We start from the raw sequence: 17,864 nt of genomic DNA, 5'->3' as shown, positions 1-17,864 counted from the left end.
GTTTCTCAACTCCGGTCCTCAGGGCACACCAACAAGCCAGATTTTAAGTATTACCCTGGGGAGATGCAGACTAGAATACTGCAATCACTGAGCAGCAAATGATTTCACCTGTGATGTATTTCACTTTTCTTGCAAACCTGGCCTGTTAGTGTGCCCTGAGGACCGGAGTTGTGAAACACTGTTCTAGGCTGCCACCTACTGATCTGCACTACAGAACACCAGGAAATAATATTAATGGCCCATGGGACGTAAAATTTAACTCAAGCCAACTTTTTTTTTTTTTTTTTTTTTTTTTAATAGTAAAGTGCTGCATGTGATTATGATGGAGAGATTTCACCTTCGCTCTGATCTATGACACCAGGATATGCGATATAGACAACAGTACAAATCTAGAAGAGGTTCCAACCATTCCACAACATCCATAACTAGAAAAACAAACTTTTGCCTTGAGTTAGGCTTTAGCCACAATCTTCAACTAACTAAAGCATGTGTAAATGATGGAGAGGACTGGCGACAAAAGAAAAGAAATATTACAACCAGGTAATGGCTGTTATTATCATCACTGCTAATTATGCCCATTGATGTAGAACACAGCAACAAAGGTCTTTCACTTCTGCTCATCAATGGCGATTATAACTATTTGGAAACCAGAGGAAAGAGAGCTGTTTGCTATGCGAGCCAGAAGTGAATAAGTAATTGTAAATGGTTCAATGAGGTAGAAAAAAAAAAACAAAAGCATTATCCATGTAAAATTACATTTTAAAGGCTGAAAAGAAAAGCAAGTTAGCTAGACACTAAAGTGTCCGCCAACTACAGGTGAAAACTGAAGTGGAGGATAACATATAATCAGTTGGTAATTTATATATATTTTGTCTGCCAGAATTTGAAGTTAGTATTGAACAGTAGGAGTTAAAAGCTGAACTAAACTAACTCATTAACTATGTTGCATCCTTATGCTGCTAGCCTTAGTAAATTAAATAGGAAGAGATATTATATTCACTTGGTTTAACTTTCTTACATTTTCATAAACTTCCTGGTTACTGGCCTAGCCCAAAATAATAGATTAAATAATAGCATACATCCCATGAGTCTTCATGGGCTTTTTTAATTTTCCTTTCCTTGGGAGGAGGGGCTTTCTCAGCTAAGTACACCCTCCTGCCTACAATGCATCATGAATCATCTACCTTTACTCAAGGTGGCCACAGCTAAAAATGTTGGGGGGGGGGGGGTTTCTTAAAATAAAGAGCATGGAAGCATGGACAGATAGGGGAGTTTGCTTTGAATATTCAAAATTAATTAAATAGCAATTTCAGTTGGTGGTACACAGATACAGTTCCTGTTTAACAACTCTTTCAGCTTTTTTCCAGCTGAATTACCATGATGTAAGTGCTTTTTGGCTTTTTTTCCCAATTTTTGACCAGAACATCTTTTTAAAGTGTACCAGTCAATAATTATATTTCTTCAAATCAATCGTTACCAAAAGTTTGTAAAAAAAAAAAAAAACAAACCGAAAAAAAAAAAAAAACAGCACTCAAGACCAATAAAATGTATATAAACCCTTTAAGGGAACTTCTCTAATTTGTTCTCTTAAATATACCATTGAACGGGTTTTGTTATATCGGTTTATTACAAAGCAAAAAAATACCTGCTGATCCTGCCAGTTAGCAGATAACATGCCTTGCTCCCTGCCTGCGCTGAACTGAAATCCCAAGCAATATTTGCCCTGCACAGGTTATCTCTGTGGACTACACCCCACCCCCTTATGATTAGAAAAAGTGTCTGTGTTTTGTTGTCCTAATAGATTTTCTATCCTTGGGTGACACTGCTGTTTTTTCACAGATACTGAATGAATGAGCATTTTTCTGAGCATTTTTAAAAGGGTAACTCCACTTTTGAAGGGGAAAAAAAATAGCAAAAACAAAAAACAATTGCGTCACATTCATATTGTAATTGAATGTTATTAAAAATTACCTTTCCTTTTCAATCTGCAGCTGCTGTAATTTTCTGAAAATGCAATGCAATATGGCTACCTGGAGTTATTATTTACAAAAAATGTGTAGAGAACGCCCCCCAGAAACATCATTTACTGCTTGTGTGATTGGCTCACTGATTTTCCCAGAAGTCTGCCCTAAGATACAAGTCAGATTTCAGGCATCTGACTTGTATCAAAAACTCATTTTTAGTGAGATGCGCCCAATAGGAACATGTCTAAAGGGATGCCCGCCCAGCAGATTTCCTTATTAGTGCTCTGCAGCTGCACAGCTGGCTGATAATTATAAAACCACTCCCATTAGACCGACTCAGCACAGAGGAACAAACAGTGATTTCTGCAGCATAACAAAAGGAACAAAAAGGTAGGAATCTGCAAAAAAAAAAAGGTTGTTCAAATCCTTGCAATGTACATAGTTCACCCAGAAGGGAATGTTTTTTTTCTCAACAAAAGTGGAGTTACGCCTTAAGGCCAGGAAATGAGTTCCTGGCATGATCGCCAAGTTAAACTAAATGAAAAAAGACTAATGCAGCCAACACATCTAAAGACTGATCAGCCAGAATGTATTACAATTTTTGTTCTTAGGTTTAGCGAAAATCTAACTTAAAAAATTGTAATAAAGTTAGATAGCATGTTTACTTACTTTATTCCAATGAATGTGTTAATGAACTTTAAAATGCCAATTAAAAAAGGCATCTTTTTCTATGAATAATAAGCTCTGAGCTACAGCATGTCTGTCACCCTTGGTAAGATGACATTGTCTCTGGCTGCTGGGGTTATTGTAGGTTTTTAAAATCCGTGCAGACTGCGAAGGGTCTATCGCTTTAAATAAAACAGACATTTACAGAGCTTAGAGGGTCAATAAGAAGCAAACTATGTTTACGCATTGACAGCGTTTTTATTTTATTTTTTAAGTCAGACTGAAGTCTCATGCTTTTTTACCCACTTGTCAGTCTCCTGCTGTAGTTTTTAATTTCTAATTGATTCTTGCATAGAAAATGCCTTAAAATAACTAACTTTTTGTCTCCCTACAGTCATCTCTACAAAAATTGCACAACTGCTATAACAGGTAAATGAAAGTAAAACTATAACAACCTAGGTTGTAGGTACTGTGTTTATCTGACAGAATACATATATAGCTGAAAAGTAAACACATTTATATGCTTTGTTAAAATAATCTACACTTAAATGATCTTTTACACATTTAAATAATACAAATATAAAAACTGTATACTGTAATATATATTCGGTTTAAAGATTACAGATTTACAAGACAGTTCCCAATGCTATAACAGTGGTTGCAATTAAAGGAATATTTCATAAATGAACACGTATCATCGACTGGAGGAGCCATCACCATCGTGATCTCCCCAATATAGATCCTAGTTATTATTTGAATGTAGCAATGGATAACTAGCTGGCCTTTGAGCCAGAGACTATGCTTGTCTGATGTCTGAGGAAATCTCTAGCGTGCCTACACACTGATGAAAGCAATGCTCAGAAAGCGCTCAATGCGCCCATGTGTCATAAAAGGTAAATCCCTGAGAAGCAGCGATTATTATTATAAGCAAGGTCAGCGGGGGCCGAGTAGAGGCGTTCAGTCCTAATTAATGTGGAACAATGATTTTGCATTGTTTATTATATAAGACCATAAAACAGCTGTCTTCCTGAATTATTCACACCGTACCGCTGTAACAATTCAAAAGCTTCACACACAATCTTACAATAAAATGTCACTGTGCATTAGGACGACAGACTGGTAAGAATATTGCATCTGTCCAACGTTTGGCTGTGGGAAGGGCCACAAATAGGTTAAATAATGAATGCCCATAGTGATTACTCTTTCATAGACTGAAGTATTGTTTTTGCTCCCATTGGCCACAATCAGTCTTTTTTAACCAAACAGAAAATTCTGAAACCAAATAGCAACCAATAAAACAGCATTTTTTTTCAAGTGAAAACAATCATAAGGCGATCATAGATGTATGCTTTTAGCAAACAATACGGCCGATTCAGGCATTACTTGCATTCATTCAGCGTTCACTGTGTACAAATTAATGCAGACCTCACACAACATGCAAGGTAAATGAACAGGTGTAATGCACAGCCCTGTAAGCTGCTTGTTCAACATTCCCTATGCTTCCTTGCTACCAGAGCCCCCAGAAAAAAAATCTACCACTTCTGAGTAACATGACACTCCCCCTGCCTCCTACAACTAAGTGTAAAGTGGCTGAAAAAACAGTTAACAGGTTCTAGAGTCAGCCATGTAGGGGAGTGGGGGGGGGGGGGGAGACTTGACGTCTTTGGAGAACGCAAATTGACGAAAGCACAGAGAAACGTGAGAGAGATGTAGCTATTGCTGCAGATCAGAGTAATATAGGGAATACAAGTACGTTGTGGTTTTATTTGCTGCTCCCTGGGTCCTGGTATTAACGTAGGGGGCTACGGATAGAAGAACAGTACACTGTGGGGGAAACCGGCACTTGCCATGCTTGGAAGTGTGTTTAATGTGAAGCTTCTGGCAAAGGCTGCAATAGATCGAAGGATAGAGAAACAAGTGCATTGTATAGACATGTAAAATATTCTTTTGCAGTTTTTTTTTTCTAATTTGCGATAGTCACTTTAAAGTGTATATATAGCCCTAACTTTTTTTGGGGTGAGTAGGTAAGAGTTAAAGTTTATTTTTTTGCAGTCTGCTAACCACTGGGGAAATTTGCCTCACTTGCTGTCATAATGACAAACAGAGAGTTAGAGGAAATCTCCCAAAGTAAAAGGGGAATTCCCCTATTAGACAATTGTCTCCATCAGATTTCCTCTTACTTCTTTTGGGAATAACTGTAAAGCCTCGTACACACGCAACGAATTTCCGCCGACCGGTCGACCGTCTTTTGTCCAGAGTGGCGTCTGTTGGTTGGAATGTGCTCTAGACTGCACACAAATTTTCCCGCACGACAGAATTCTACTTCAGAAGTGACGTCATGTGTTGGATTGCTTTGTATGTGTGCTTTCATCTCTGAGCATGCCTAGTCTTGCTCATAAGATTTTTCCCCATCGAAATCTGTACTGACTGCACGAAAATCGGACGTGTTTTGATGGAGGACAAAAATTTTATAGCCTGCACACCAGGATTTTTTCGTCCGAAAAGTCGGATTCGGTTGTCGAGAGCACCATACTAGCAAGCCGAAAATCGGCAGATCGGTCGTTGGACGAAAATTCCCGGCCGAATTTCCACTCGTGTGTACGGGCCTTTAAACTTTGGATTTTCCATTTTCTCTCTTGGTGACATACAGAAGGTGATTCTCCTCAGTGAGGAAGAAAATACTATTTTGCCTAGATTATCATTTAAAGTGGTGCAATTAAACAAACATCTATATCTACTTTACCAAAACGGTCATGTTCACATTACATTTTTATTAGCTAGATTATGTAAAAATTATGACTCAAACAATGACCATGATCATCATTACCAAATGTCTTACATTATGCACAGGATGGATATCTTTAATCTTCAATGATTCCTGAAAAGAGCATCTGTAAAATCAACCTAGAGCACATACAATGAACAGTTTTAACCTGTGCACTCTTAAAAACATAAGCAAAAATTAGAGAACTGCATCCTGTGGTTATCAATGCAGTGGGAGAAAAAACATATTTAAATGCAGAAATCTGCATTATAATTATGCAAATTTACAATAATTGTACTTACGGCTGAAAAGGTATAAAATGCTGTTTGTCCTCGTCATCGAGTTTTCCGGTAATTATGTCAGTCACATCCATTACTGGAAGCAGAAACATAGAATTAATACAGTCCTTCGGGTAGCCAAGTGTGTTAATGGATGGAATATTTTAATGGAGGGCATAGATGGAATAAACATTAGATTTTAAATTAATCAAATAAGTACATTTATTCTTCATCTGTCATTGGATGCTTCACTTTCCCTTCTATAAAAGGAAATCAGCGGTTTTTTTTTTTTGGTTTTTTTTTTTTTTTGGTTTTTTTTTTTTAACACGGTCTTACTTCAAAGCCACTAATTAGACATGTGGACAATGAAAAAGTGATTTCAACTGCCTTAGAAAAGAGCAACGCTAGTCTTCATAAGAAACTACAGAAGAACCTTCATTTTAAACTAGATATTAGGTTTAAATACATAATCCATTCAGGTAATCCCAGTTTATGAAGTAGAAAAGGCTCCAACTAAGCAGAATTGCAGATATTTTAAACAAGACATTCCATTATTTTGAGGTAACCTCACCCCAAAAGTAGATTTAAAGTAACTTCTACAACTTATTGGATGCATGAAAGATTATAGATAATTTTGAAGTAAATAATATCTTACAAAATGTGAGTTAATGCTTTGCACAAAATTTGCAATTATATATGTACACATGGGCAGCCATCTATGCCCATTGCATATGTAGGCTCATATGCAGTACTACACAATTGTGCTTTACTGCTTCTTTTCACAATGCAAATCTATAGGACCTGCAGCTAACTGCAGTGTTTTCTCTATAATGGGGCCTGATTTTCAAAAGCCATCCATAAAATGCAGGCCGCAGCAGAATTTTAAATCTTAATACTGCAGGTAAACCTCTGGTATTAAAGGAACTGCCAAACATGACCAGACCCTCCTCCTCCCAGGATTTTCTTCCCACTTTGATTAATTCAGATTGCACTTTCTACAGTACTCTTGCTAAACCTTACAAATGTTTAAAAAATGTTTTTGGTATCAGTGCAGCAGCATTAAGGATATCCCATTGCCTTACAAACCGTTTTCATTTTGGCATCAAATTTCGATTTAGTTTTAGTCATAGTCTTTTGACTATAAGAATTCCATTAGAATTTTAGTCTCAGTTTAATCATCTGAATTGTTTTAGTTTTTGGTTGACTAAAATAAAATAGTGGTAACATTGTCGACGAAAAAATTTCCATCAACGAAATTAACACTGCTTACAAATAGGGCTCTGTGTGTTGGCTGACTCTCTGAAAACAATTCCCACGGGGGATGTGGCTTGGCAATGTGAGGAAGCAGCTTCGGGAGCTCTCCATTTACCGCCGGTGGCACAGCAGTTTTCCAGCACTTTATCTCACATGCCCGTGAGTGACAAATCCCCTGGGACTCCGGTGGAGGTGAGGGGACCGGACATCTCCACATACTTTTTGCGAAATACTGCTACACCATCCGCGGCCTCCAAGATGGCGCCGCCGCGCCCAGCCTCGGCTGGAATTGCTCCCCAGTGAAAGACCGGGATATCGGCTGCTGCTCATTCTGCGGTCAGGCTGGCCTCCCCGATCGTGTCACTGGAGTTTCCACGAGTGGATTCCCTAGTCCCATCAACAGCAACTAGCCAGGAGCAGCAGCAGCCTTCAGCCTCAGAATGGAGGGAAATCCTCCCTCTGATCCCTACCAAGCAGGACTTCACTGAGATGGCAGCCTCAATTGTGAGTACCCTGTCTAATAAAATCAATAATTTGAAGCAGCAAATAGACCAGTTGGACAGCAGAGTAGAATTGGTGGAAGTGGCACAGACCTCATTATCATCCAGGGTCTCTGCCTTGGAAGACACTCAGGCTCACTTCCAGAGAAATCTCATTATGCTGCAGCCACAACAGAATGATGGCGAAAACCGCAGTCGTAGGAACAACATAAGGTTGAGGGGCTTACCTAAAGGCCAATCTAGGAGCAGACCTTAAGGCCATGGTCACCGCTATCTTTAACAAGCTGCTTGATAGACCACCTACAGAGGTCATAGAACTGGACAGGGTACACCGGGGTGCAGGGCCCCGCAGTAACAAGGCATCTCTACTCAGGGATGTGCTAGCCAGAGTTTGTTTTTACACCATCAAGGAGGAGATCATGAGGAAGGCCTGGGCACTTGTAAATGCTCCTCATAATTAAAAAGGTCCTCCAATCCCCTAATTAGTTTAGTTGCCCTTCTCTGGACTCTCTCCAGTTTAAACACATCCTTTCTGAGGATTGGTGACCAGAATTGGACAGAGTACTTCAGATGTGGTCGGTCCATGGTTTTATAAAGTGGCAGGATTATAGCTTTATCTCTGGAGTACATCCCCTTCCTTATGCATGCTAATATTCTGCTGGCTTTGGCAGCTGCAGCTTGACATTGCATACTTCTGCTTAGTTTATCTTCTACTAAGACTCCCAGATCTTTCTCCATTCTTGATTCCCCCAGAGGTTCCCCCCCAAAGCTTATTTTGTGTTTATGTTTTTAGTCCCCAAGTGCAGTACCTTACATTTCTCCACATTAAACCACATTTGCCATGTAGTTGCCCCCACTCTTATTTTGTTCAGGTCATTCTGTAATATTTCTATTTCTTGATGTGAAGTTATTGCCCTGCTTATTTTTGTGTCATCTGCAAAAACTGAGATTTAGCTAATGATCCCATCCTCAAATGCTATTAATGAATAAATTGAACAAAATTGGTCCCAGGACTGTACCTTGGGGGACCCCACTTACCACTCCAGACCAGTCTGAGTACGCCTTATCCTATATAACCATACTCCCATCATCGTTAATTATGCGTGTCACGTGCTCTGACCTCGCTTTTTTGCCATTGATATATTTAAAGAATTTCTTAGGGTTCCTTTTACTTTCCTCTGCTATTTGTCGCTCAAAGGCAATTTTTGCCTTCTTGATTTCGTTTTTACATTTCTTATTAGATTCCTTGTATTGGTGGAAAGCCGATAATGTCCCCTCTGATTTATATTTCTTAAAGGCCATTTTTTTTCCTGAGAAGCTTTTTTACATTACGGTTTAGCCACTTTGGTTTGACCTTGGCTCTTCTAAATTTATTTATCGTAGGAATGCACTGTGAGATGCTTTTGTTTAATATGTTCCTAAAGCATTCCCATTTTTCCCCTGTGGTCAGTGTTCCTAGGGTTTATTTTCTCTATTATTGAGCAGAGTTTGGGAAAGTTTGCCCTTCTGAAGTTTGGGGTGCTTATGTTCCCCTCTTGCCTTGCTATCTTGTGATTTATGATAAATGTGATCATCCTGTGATCGCTAGAACCCAAGTTCCCCCGAACTCCTACATCTGTGATTAGATCTGGGTCATTAGTAATTAATAAATCTAGCAATGCATTCTTTCTAGTAGGATAATCCACCAACTGAGACATGTAGTTGTCCTGTAAGACATTCATGAAAAGATTGGCCTTTAGTGAGTGTGCAGTCCCCTCTTCCCAGTCAATGTCGGGATAATTAAAGCCCCCAATATGATGACACTTCCTCCAAACTTTTCAGAGGGCTGGATACACTCCTCGGCCCTTGACCCCATTTGAGACAATCTGCAGGAAGGGAGGCCCAGTCAGACACACCCTGTCCCTGATGTATAGCCTCCTGTCGGATATGGACGCTGAACAGCTTTTGTCCTTCATTAAAACAATGGTAACGCGACCTTGACTCACAATTTACTCCCAGACAAGTAGAAAAGATTCTGACAATGTTACATAAAGCATCCTTAGCAAACCAATACCAAGAAGTGGGATATAAGATTCTTACAAGATGGTACAGAGTGCCAACCGTGCTCCACAGGATGGACGCTAAAAATCCTGATAGGTGTTTGAGGTGCGACTCAGAGGGGGGGGACGATGCTCCACATTTTTTGGGCCTGCCTGGTGCATAGGGACTTCTGGGAGGGATTGGCATCCATTATCAATCAGTTAACCTCTGTCGAGGTGAGAGACAATCCTGCAATATGCCTACTCCATCTATCGGGGAGCCCCTTACGGAAATACAAGAAATCTCTGACAATTCAACTTCCTAATGCCGCTAAGGCTTGCATTCTGGCCATGTGGTGCCAAACTCAACCCCCCTCGCATTCACTTTGGTTTTCCAAAGTAAATGACATACATCATATGGAAGAACTGACAGGTACATTGAATAATACCAAAGAAAAATTCTGGGAAACATGGCGACCATGGATATACTTTACAGACACAGAGGCCTATCTCCAGGGGACTAGCGGAGGCGTACAGAGCTCCACCTGAAAACACGTTAATAAAACGTTGCTTGCATATACAGAGTTGGTTTGACTTGGGGCTCTCCACTCTGCAATTCCCGCCCTTTTTTTCCCCCTTCTCCTTCCACCCGTCCCCCCCCCCCCTCTCAAGAAGATATGCCGCTTATTTTTGTTACTGCTCATAAGTCAGGATACTTCTGGTGAACGTATCTCAGGGCCTGCTCGGTCATAGAATAGCTAGATTTCCGATGGTTACCACAATTATTGCATCTATGAACCGAGCATCACCCACTTTATACCAAAATCTTTGCAAAGTACCTTAGATTACTTCTGTTTACTCGGAATCTGTTGTATTTCGTGATGTGCAGTTAATTGATACAAGTGCAATCCTTCATAACGGATTCACTCTCACTGTTTTGTTTTCATTGTAATGTACTTTTGCTACAATAAAGAAATGTAAAAAAAAAAAAAAAGAAAACAATTCCCACCATATGCGGCTGATATCTCATCCACACATCTGTCAGGGAGGTAGAGTTTTTTCAGCGGCTAATCTACCCTGCCTCTAGTAATTAATTTTAAATCTCTGCCATTTTTTAACACTGTTATAAAAAACAAATGCATAAAAATGAGAAAGCACCTCAAAACATTACTTTCAAACCTCCTCTGCAACAATAAATGAAAATATGTGCTCATTCATAGAGTTGAGCGGACACCTGGATGTCCATGTTCGGCGGGTTCGGCCGAACTTTAAAAATAAGTCCGGGTCCGTGTCCCGGACTTTTGCCAAACTTTTCCCGGACACTGAACCCCATTGAAGTCAATGGGGACCCGAACTTTCAGGCACTAAAATGGTTTTAAAACACCAATGGAAGGGGGAGCCGCACTAGGTCACCAGAAGCCGGCGCGGGTGCAGGGGACCGGGACAGAGAGCGGCGGGACCGGGACTGTAAGCTGCGGTGGTAGACGGCGGAGCCGCGGCGGAGAACGGACACCGCACAGTATTGCGGAGGTGAGTGTTCACGGAAGCAGGGGAGGAGGAGCAGCGGCGACTGGTGAGTATCTCTCTGCAGCTGTGTGACGGTGCTTTGGGACCTGTGACTGACTGACTGAACAACCTGTGACTGACTGACCATAGGGATCTGTGACTGACTGACCTTGCTTGCGACCGTCAGCGACTGACAGACTGCTCTGCGACTGACAAGACTGCTCTGCGACTGACAAGACTGCTCTGCGACCGACCGACGGTGCTCTGCGACCGACCGACGGCGCTCTTGACTGATCGACCGTGAGTATTTTAGAGACTGGTGAGTATCTTAGCGACTAGTGAGCATCTTGCGACTGGTTAGCATCTTGCGAGGGTTAGCATCTTGCGACTGGTGAGTATATTTGCAACTGGTGTGTATCGGGTGAGTATCTTTGCGTCTGTTGGATCTTTGCGTCTGTTGGATCTTTGCGACTGGTGAGTATCTTGCGACTGGTGAGTATATTTGCAACTGGTGTGTATCGGGTGAGTATCTTGCGACTGGTGAGTATCTTTGCGTCTGTTGGATCTTTGCGTCTGTTGGATCTTTGCGTCTGTTGGATCTTTGCGTCTGTTGGATCTTTGCGTCTGTTGGATCTTTGCGTCTGTTGGATCTTTGCGTCTGTTGGATCTTTGCGTCTGTTGGATCTTTGCGTCTGTTGGATCTTTGCGTCTGTTGGATCTTTGCGTCTGTTGGATCTTTGCGTCTGTTGGATCTTTGCGTCTGTTGGATCTTTGCGTCTGTTGGATCTTTGCGTCTGTTGGATCTTTGCGTCTGTTGGATCTTTGCGTCTGTTGGATCTTTGCGTCTGTTGGATCTTTGCGTCTGTTGGATCTTTGCGTCTGTTGGATCTTTGCGTCTGTTGGATCTTTGCGTCTGTTGGATCTTTGCGTCTGTTGGATCTTTGCGTCTGTTGGATCTTTGCGTCTGTTGGATCTTTGCGTCTGTTGGATCTTTGCGTCTGTTGGATCTTTGCGTCTGTTGGATCTTTGCGTCTGTTGGATCTTTGCGTCTGTTGGATCTTTGCGTCTGTTGGATCTTTGCGTCTGTTGGATCTTTGCGTCTGTTGGATCTTTGCGTCTGTTGGATCTTTGCGTCTGTTGGATCTTTGCGTCTGTTGGATCTTTGCGTCTGTTGGATCTTTGCGACTGGTGAGTATCTTGCGACTGGTGAGTATCTTGCGACTGGTGAGTATCTTGCGACTGGTGAGTATCTTGCGACTGGTGAGTATCTTGCGACTGGTGAGTATCTTGCGACTGGTGAGTATCTTGCGACTGGTGAGTATCTTTGCGTCTGTAGGATCTTTGCGACTGGTGAGTATCTTAGTGACTGGTTAGTATATTAGCGACTGGTGAGGACCCCAGGTTTAGTACCAGGGGAGACAGAGGTAGTGTAGGTAAGGAAGAGCAGGCCGTTAATATTATCCCCATAGATTAGAGGGTAATAATGTCCAACAGGATTGCGGATGCCACTCAGTGCACTTCTTGCTGCATGTATGCGTTCCTTGATGAACCATTCGAGGGCGAATACTGCTGTGCAAGATGTGAGCGACTTGTTGCTCTGGTAGACCAGATCCTGGACCTACAGAACACAGTGGCAACACTGCGTGGCATCAACAACCTGGAAAGGAGCTTGGACATTACCTATCAGGCGCTGGCAGGGGCCAGCATAGAGGAGGGAGGAATAGAGGAGACGCAAGCAGCAGAGGTACGCAGCTGGGTGACCGTTAGGAATGTTAGTGGGAGGAGAGTCAGGGAGGCCAATCCTGAGTTGGTTGACCATAACAAACCTGCCGAGTTGCAGGTTGAGGGGGATATCAACTCAGGGGTGGCAGTGCTGGAGCATGCGCCCTCCCCCAGGTGCCAGGGGAGGGACGGCTCCAGGAAGAAGGGGGGCCGTAACTCAGGAAAGGTTAGAAAGGTTGTGGTAGTGGGGGACTCAATTATCAAGAGGACAGATAGGGCAATCTGTGAAAAAAGATCTCGTGAACCGAACAGTTTGTTGTTTACCGGGCGCCTGCGTTCGGCATATCGCAGATCTGGCTGACAGATTGTTGTGTGGGGCTGGGGATGACCCAGCGGTCATGGTGCATGTGGGCACTAATGACAAAGTTAAAGGAAGGTGGAGGATCCTTAAGAACGATTTCAGGGACTTAGGTAATAGATTGAGGAAAAGAACCTCCAAGGTGGTTTTCTCTGAAATACTGGCTGTACCTCGAGCCACACAGGAGAGGCAGAAAGAGATTAGGGAACTTAACAAGTGGCTGAGGAATTGGTGTAGGAAGGAGGGGTTTGGGTTCCTGGAGAACTGGGCTGACTTCTCAGTCGGCTACCGGCTCTTTAGTAAGGATGGGCTGCACCTTAATGGGGACGGTACAGCTCTTTTGGGGAGAAAGATGGCCACCAAGTTGGAGGGGCTTTTAAACTAGGAGACGGGGGGGAGGGCTCAGAAGTAGAGTCAGTCAGGAGGGAGCAGAGGACAGAAGGCAGCTGTAGTGTCAGCAGTGACAGTAGGTCCACAATGTCAATTGGCAGGTCTGTGCGGGAAAATCTCAGACCAAACAGGAATAAACATAACCGCCAATTGCGCTTAACTTCCGTAAAACTAAGAGGGGTATATGCTAATGCCAGGAGCCTAGCTAATAAAATGGATGAGTTGGAAATGTTAGTACATGAGGAGGACATAGACCTTGTGGGAATAACAGAAACTTGGTTCGACCCCTCACATGACTGGCTGGCCAATATCCAAGGGTATTCGGTGTACCGGAAGGACAGGGTAGGAAAAAGAGGGGGAGGGGTATGTCTCTATGTCAAGAACAATATAAAGGTGATAGAAAGGAGTGACATTATGGATGGGATGAGCATGGATTTAGAATCTGTGTGGGTTGAACTCCATAAGGAAGGAGAAAAGGGGAAAGTAATTGTGGGGGTTTGCTATAGGCCACCTAACCAAGGGGAGGAGGTAGAGCTGGAATTTTTAGCACTAATGGGTAAAGTGGCAAAATTGGGATCAGTCATCATATTGGGAGACTTCAATTATCCCGACATTGACTGGGAAGAGGGGACTGCACACTCACAGAAGGCCCGTCTATTCACGGAAACCTTACAGGATAATTACATGTCACAGTTGGTGGATTCCCCTACCAGAGAAAACGCAGTCCTGGATCTATTGCTCACTAATGACCCAGACCTAATCTCGGAGGTAGGAGTCCAGGACAACCTGGGCTCTAGCGATCACAGGATGATCACATTTAGTGTAAATAACAATATAACAAGGCAAGTGGGGAATATAAGAACCCTAAACTTCAGAAGGGCAAACTTTCCAAAATTGTACTCATTGAGGGAAAGGGTAAACTGGGACCAAACCCTGGGATCCCTGACCACAGAGGAAAAATGGGAATGCTTTAGGAACATATTAAGCAAAGGCATCTTGCAGTGCATTCCTATGGGAAATACATTTAGAAGAGACAAAGCCAAACCTGGCTGGCTAAACCGTAGCGTCAAAAAACTTATTAGGGGAAAAAAATTGGCCTTCAAGAAGTATAAATCAGAGGGCACAGTATCGGCTTTCGAGCAATACAAGGAGGCAAATAAGAAAAGTAAACAAGAAATCAAGATGGCTAAAATCATCTTTGAGAGACAAATAGCAGAGGATAGTAAAAAAAAAAACAAAGAAATTCTTTAAATATATCAACAGCAAAAAAACTAAGGCAGAGCATATTGCACACATAATTAACAATGATGGGAGGATGGTTACAGAGGACACTGAAAAAGCAACTGTGCTGAATGCTTTTTTCTCGTCAGTCTTTACACAGGAAATGGAGGGGTACACTGACCATGACTGTATGGCTAGTAGTAATACACAGGACTTGCCACTATGGCTAACAGAGGGTGAAATCAGGGAAAGGCTGGATAAACTTAACACAAACAAATCACCAGGCCCGGATGGCGTACATCCGAGAGTACTCAAGGAACTCAGTAAAGTTATATCGAGACCACTGTTCCTGATCTTTGCTGACAGCATTAGGACAGGAGATGTACCAGGGGATTGGAAGAAAGCTAACGTGATTCCAATATTCAAAAAGGGCCAGAGGCATATCCCGGGAAATTATAGGCCTGTCAGTTTGACATCAGTAGTATGTAAACTTCTGGAGGGGATGATAAGGGACTATATCGTAGAGTTTGCTAAAGACAACAGCATCATCAGCAGTAATCAGCACGGGTTTACAAATGGGCGTTCTTGTCAAACCAATCTCTTAACATTCTACGAGGAGGTGAGCTGTGAGCTTGATAGGGGGAGACCAGTGGATGTGGTGTACTTGGATTTCGCTAAGGCGTTTGATACAGTTCCCCACAAGTGCTTAATTTATAGAATAAGGTCTGCAGGTATCGATAGCATGGTTTGCTCTTGGATACGGAACTGGCTTAAAAGGCGTGTCCAAAGGGTAGTAATAAACAGCGCATACTCAGACTGGTCTGAGGTGGTAAGCGGGGTCCCCCAAGGCTCAGTCTTGGGACCAACCTTGTTCAATTTATTCATAAACAACATTGAGGTCGGGATCAGTAGTTCGATATCAGTTTTTGCAGATGACACAAAATTGGCCAGGGCAATAACTTCACAACATGAAGCAGATATCCTACAGAATGACCTGGACAAAATTACAGAGTGGGCAACGACATGGCAAATGAGGTTTAACGTGAAGAAGTGTAAGGTTTTGCACTTGGGGACTAAAAACATAAAAACACAATACACGTTAGGAGGGGAACCCTTGGGGGAATCAAAAATGGAGAAGGATCTGGGAGTCTTGGTTGATGATAGATTAGGCAACAGCATGCAATGTCAAGCGGCAGCTGCCAAAGCCAGCAGAACATTAGCATGCATAAAGAAAGGGATGCATTCCAGAGATAAGACTATAATCCTTCCACTTTATAAAACTCTGGTCCGACCGCATCTGGAGTATTCCGTCCAGTTCTGGTCGCCAGTCCTCAGGAGGGATGTGTTGGAGCTGGAGAGAGTCCAGAGAAGAGCAACTAAACTAATTAGGGGATTGGAGGACCTTGACTATGAAGAGCGTCTACAATCGCTCGATTTATTCTCCCTGGAGAAGAGACGTCTGAGGGGGGACATGATAGCAATTTATAAATATCTTAATGGGGATCCCAGCTTAGAAAAAAAGCTGTTCATTCGAAGGGATTGCATGAGGACTCGAGGGCATACAATGCGATTAGAGGAGAAGCGTTTTAACCTCAGGCAACGTGGGGGGTTCTTTACTGTTAGGGCTACAAGATTGTGGAATTCTCTACCACAAGAGGTGGTTTCTGCGGGTAGTATGGTGGCTTTCAAAAGACTCTTAGACTTCCATCTCAAGGATCAGAACATTCAGGGGTATGTGAGATGATTACAGCCACACACACCTACACAGGTTGAACTGGATGGACTATTGTCTTTATTCAACCTCACCTACTATGTAACTATGTAACTATGAAAGGGCTAGAGTGCAGCAAATGGCAGCAAAACGTTGTTAAGAGCATGGCAAGTGCTCTGCAAACAAATGTGGATAGGGAAATAACTTAAAACAACAAAAAAAAAAAAAAAGAAAAATAAAACAATGTTCTTCATCTCTGAAGGACGAGGCCCATATGGAGTAGGAGGGAGGTTGAGGTGGTGGTGGATGTGGCGGTGTCATAGGCGTGCGCACAGGGTGTGCCGGGTGTACCTGGGCACACCCTAATCACCTAGGGCACATTAGCATTATCGCTCTGTTTGCCAGTGAGATGGGAAAGATCTCCCTCGGACCTGCTCTGCTCTATTTCACTTTGCCAGCAGGGAGAGTAATGTATCGGGGCCATGTACATGTAGGCAAACACATGCATGTGTATTTAAACTTTGGGGTGCACACCCTAATGCAATAGGCTGCGCACACCTATGGGCGGTGTAGGTGGAAGCGGCGGTGGAGGAGGACCAGGGCCGGATTAAGAGCATCATGGGCTTGGTGCTGAGGATTTTGAAGGGCCTTAAGGGCCGTGCCTTGGCATGCACCCAGAGGAGGAAGGGTGCAGCCATGCATGCCTAATTCCACATGGGATGCTGTCTCTGAAGCCCATAAACACATCCATGCATCGGCAACTGTCCCTCCTTGTCCGGCCTTCGTGCTGTGTGGGGAGGTTCTGAGGGAGCTGCCTGGGGAAGCAAGCATAGAAGCCAGACTTCTGTGTTTACAAGTGACAGAAGAGCGGTAACAGTGAATATGGCCAACCCGGGGGCTATATAAAAGGTAGGGGCCTGGAGCTGCAGCTCCAATAGCCCCTACGTTAATCTGGCCCTGAGGAGGACGAGGTAGCCAACACTGCTTCTTTTCACAAATTTTAAATGAGGGTACACCCCAAAAGAGTGAGAAAGAGTAAAAATGGAACAATGGCTGGGTAAGGTCCGTATCCATCGCTATTCTGCACAAGGTACGGAAAAGTCCCGTGGGATCCATGCCTGGTTCATTTTAATGAACGTGAGCTTGTCCACATTGTCTCTGGACAGGCGGCTGTGCTTGTCTGTGATAACGCCCCCAGCCGTGCTAAATACCCGTTCAGATAATACACTGGCTGCAGGGCACGCCAGCACCTCCAAGGCGTAAAGGGCAAGCTCAGGCCATGTGCCCAACTTGGAGACCCAGAAGTTGAAGGGGGCAGACCCCTCATTCAGTACATCTAGGCGTGTGCACACATACTGCTCCACCATGTTGGTGAAATGCTGCCTCCTGCTAAGACGTTCCATATGAGCTGCTGGTGCTGCTGTTTGTTGTGGCGTGCTGACAAAGCTTTTCCACATTTCGGCCATGCTAACCCTGCCTTCCGAGGTGCTGGCGGTGCCCTGGTTGCGTTGG

At 43.1% G+C, this 17,864-nt stretch overlaps 1 protein-coding gene across 1 annotated transcript in view; it reads right to left on the bottom strand.

The window, feature by feature from the left end:
- DOCK1 (dedicator of cytokinesis 1) overlaps nt 1-17,864 on the bottom strand; it is a 696,032-nt gene that overhangs the window by 505,542 nt on the left and 172,626 nt on the right. Inside the window, exon 11 of the mRNA XM_082266717.1 lies at nt 5,697-5,769. Coding sequence (XP_082122843.1) covers nt 5,697-5,769 — 73 coding nt within the window. The remainder of the gene's footprint in view (nt 1-5,696; nt 5,770-17,864) is intronic.

The sequence above is a fragment of the Pelophylax lessonae genome (genome assembly GCF_965119305.1).
Source record: "Pelophylax lessonae genome assembly, chromosome: 9".
Classification (NCBI taxonomy): Eukaryota; Metazoa; Chordata; class Amphibia; order Anura; family Ranidae; genus Pelophylax; species Pelophylax lessonae.
The sequence above is the reverse complement of the archived record's forward strand: the minus strand, read 5'-3'. Positions and strand labels throughout refer to the sequence as shown.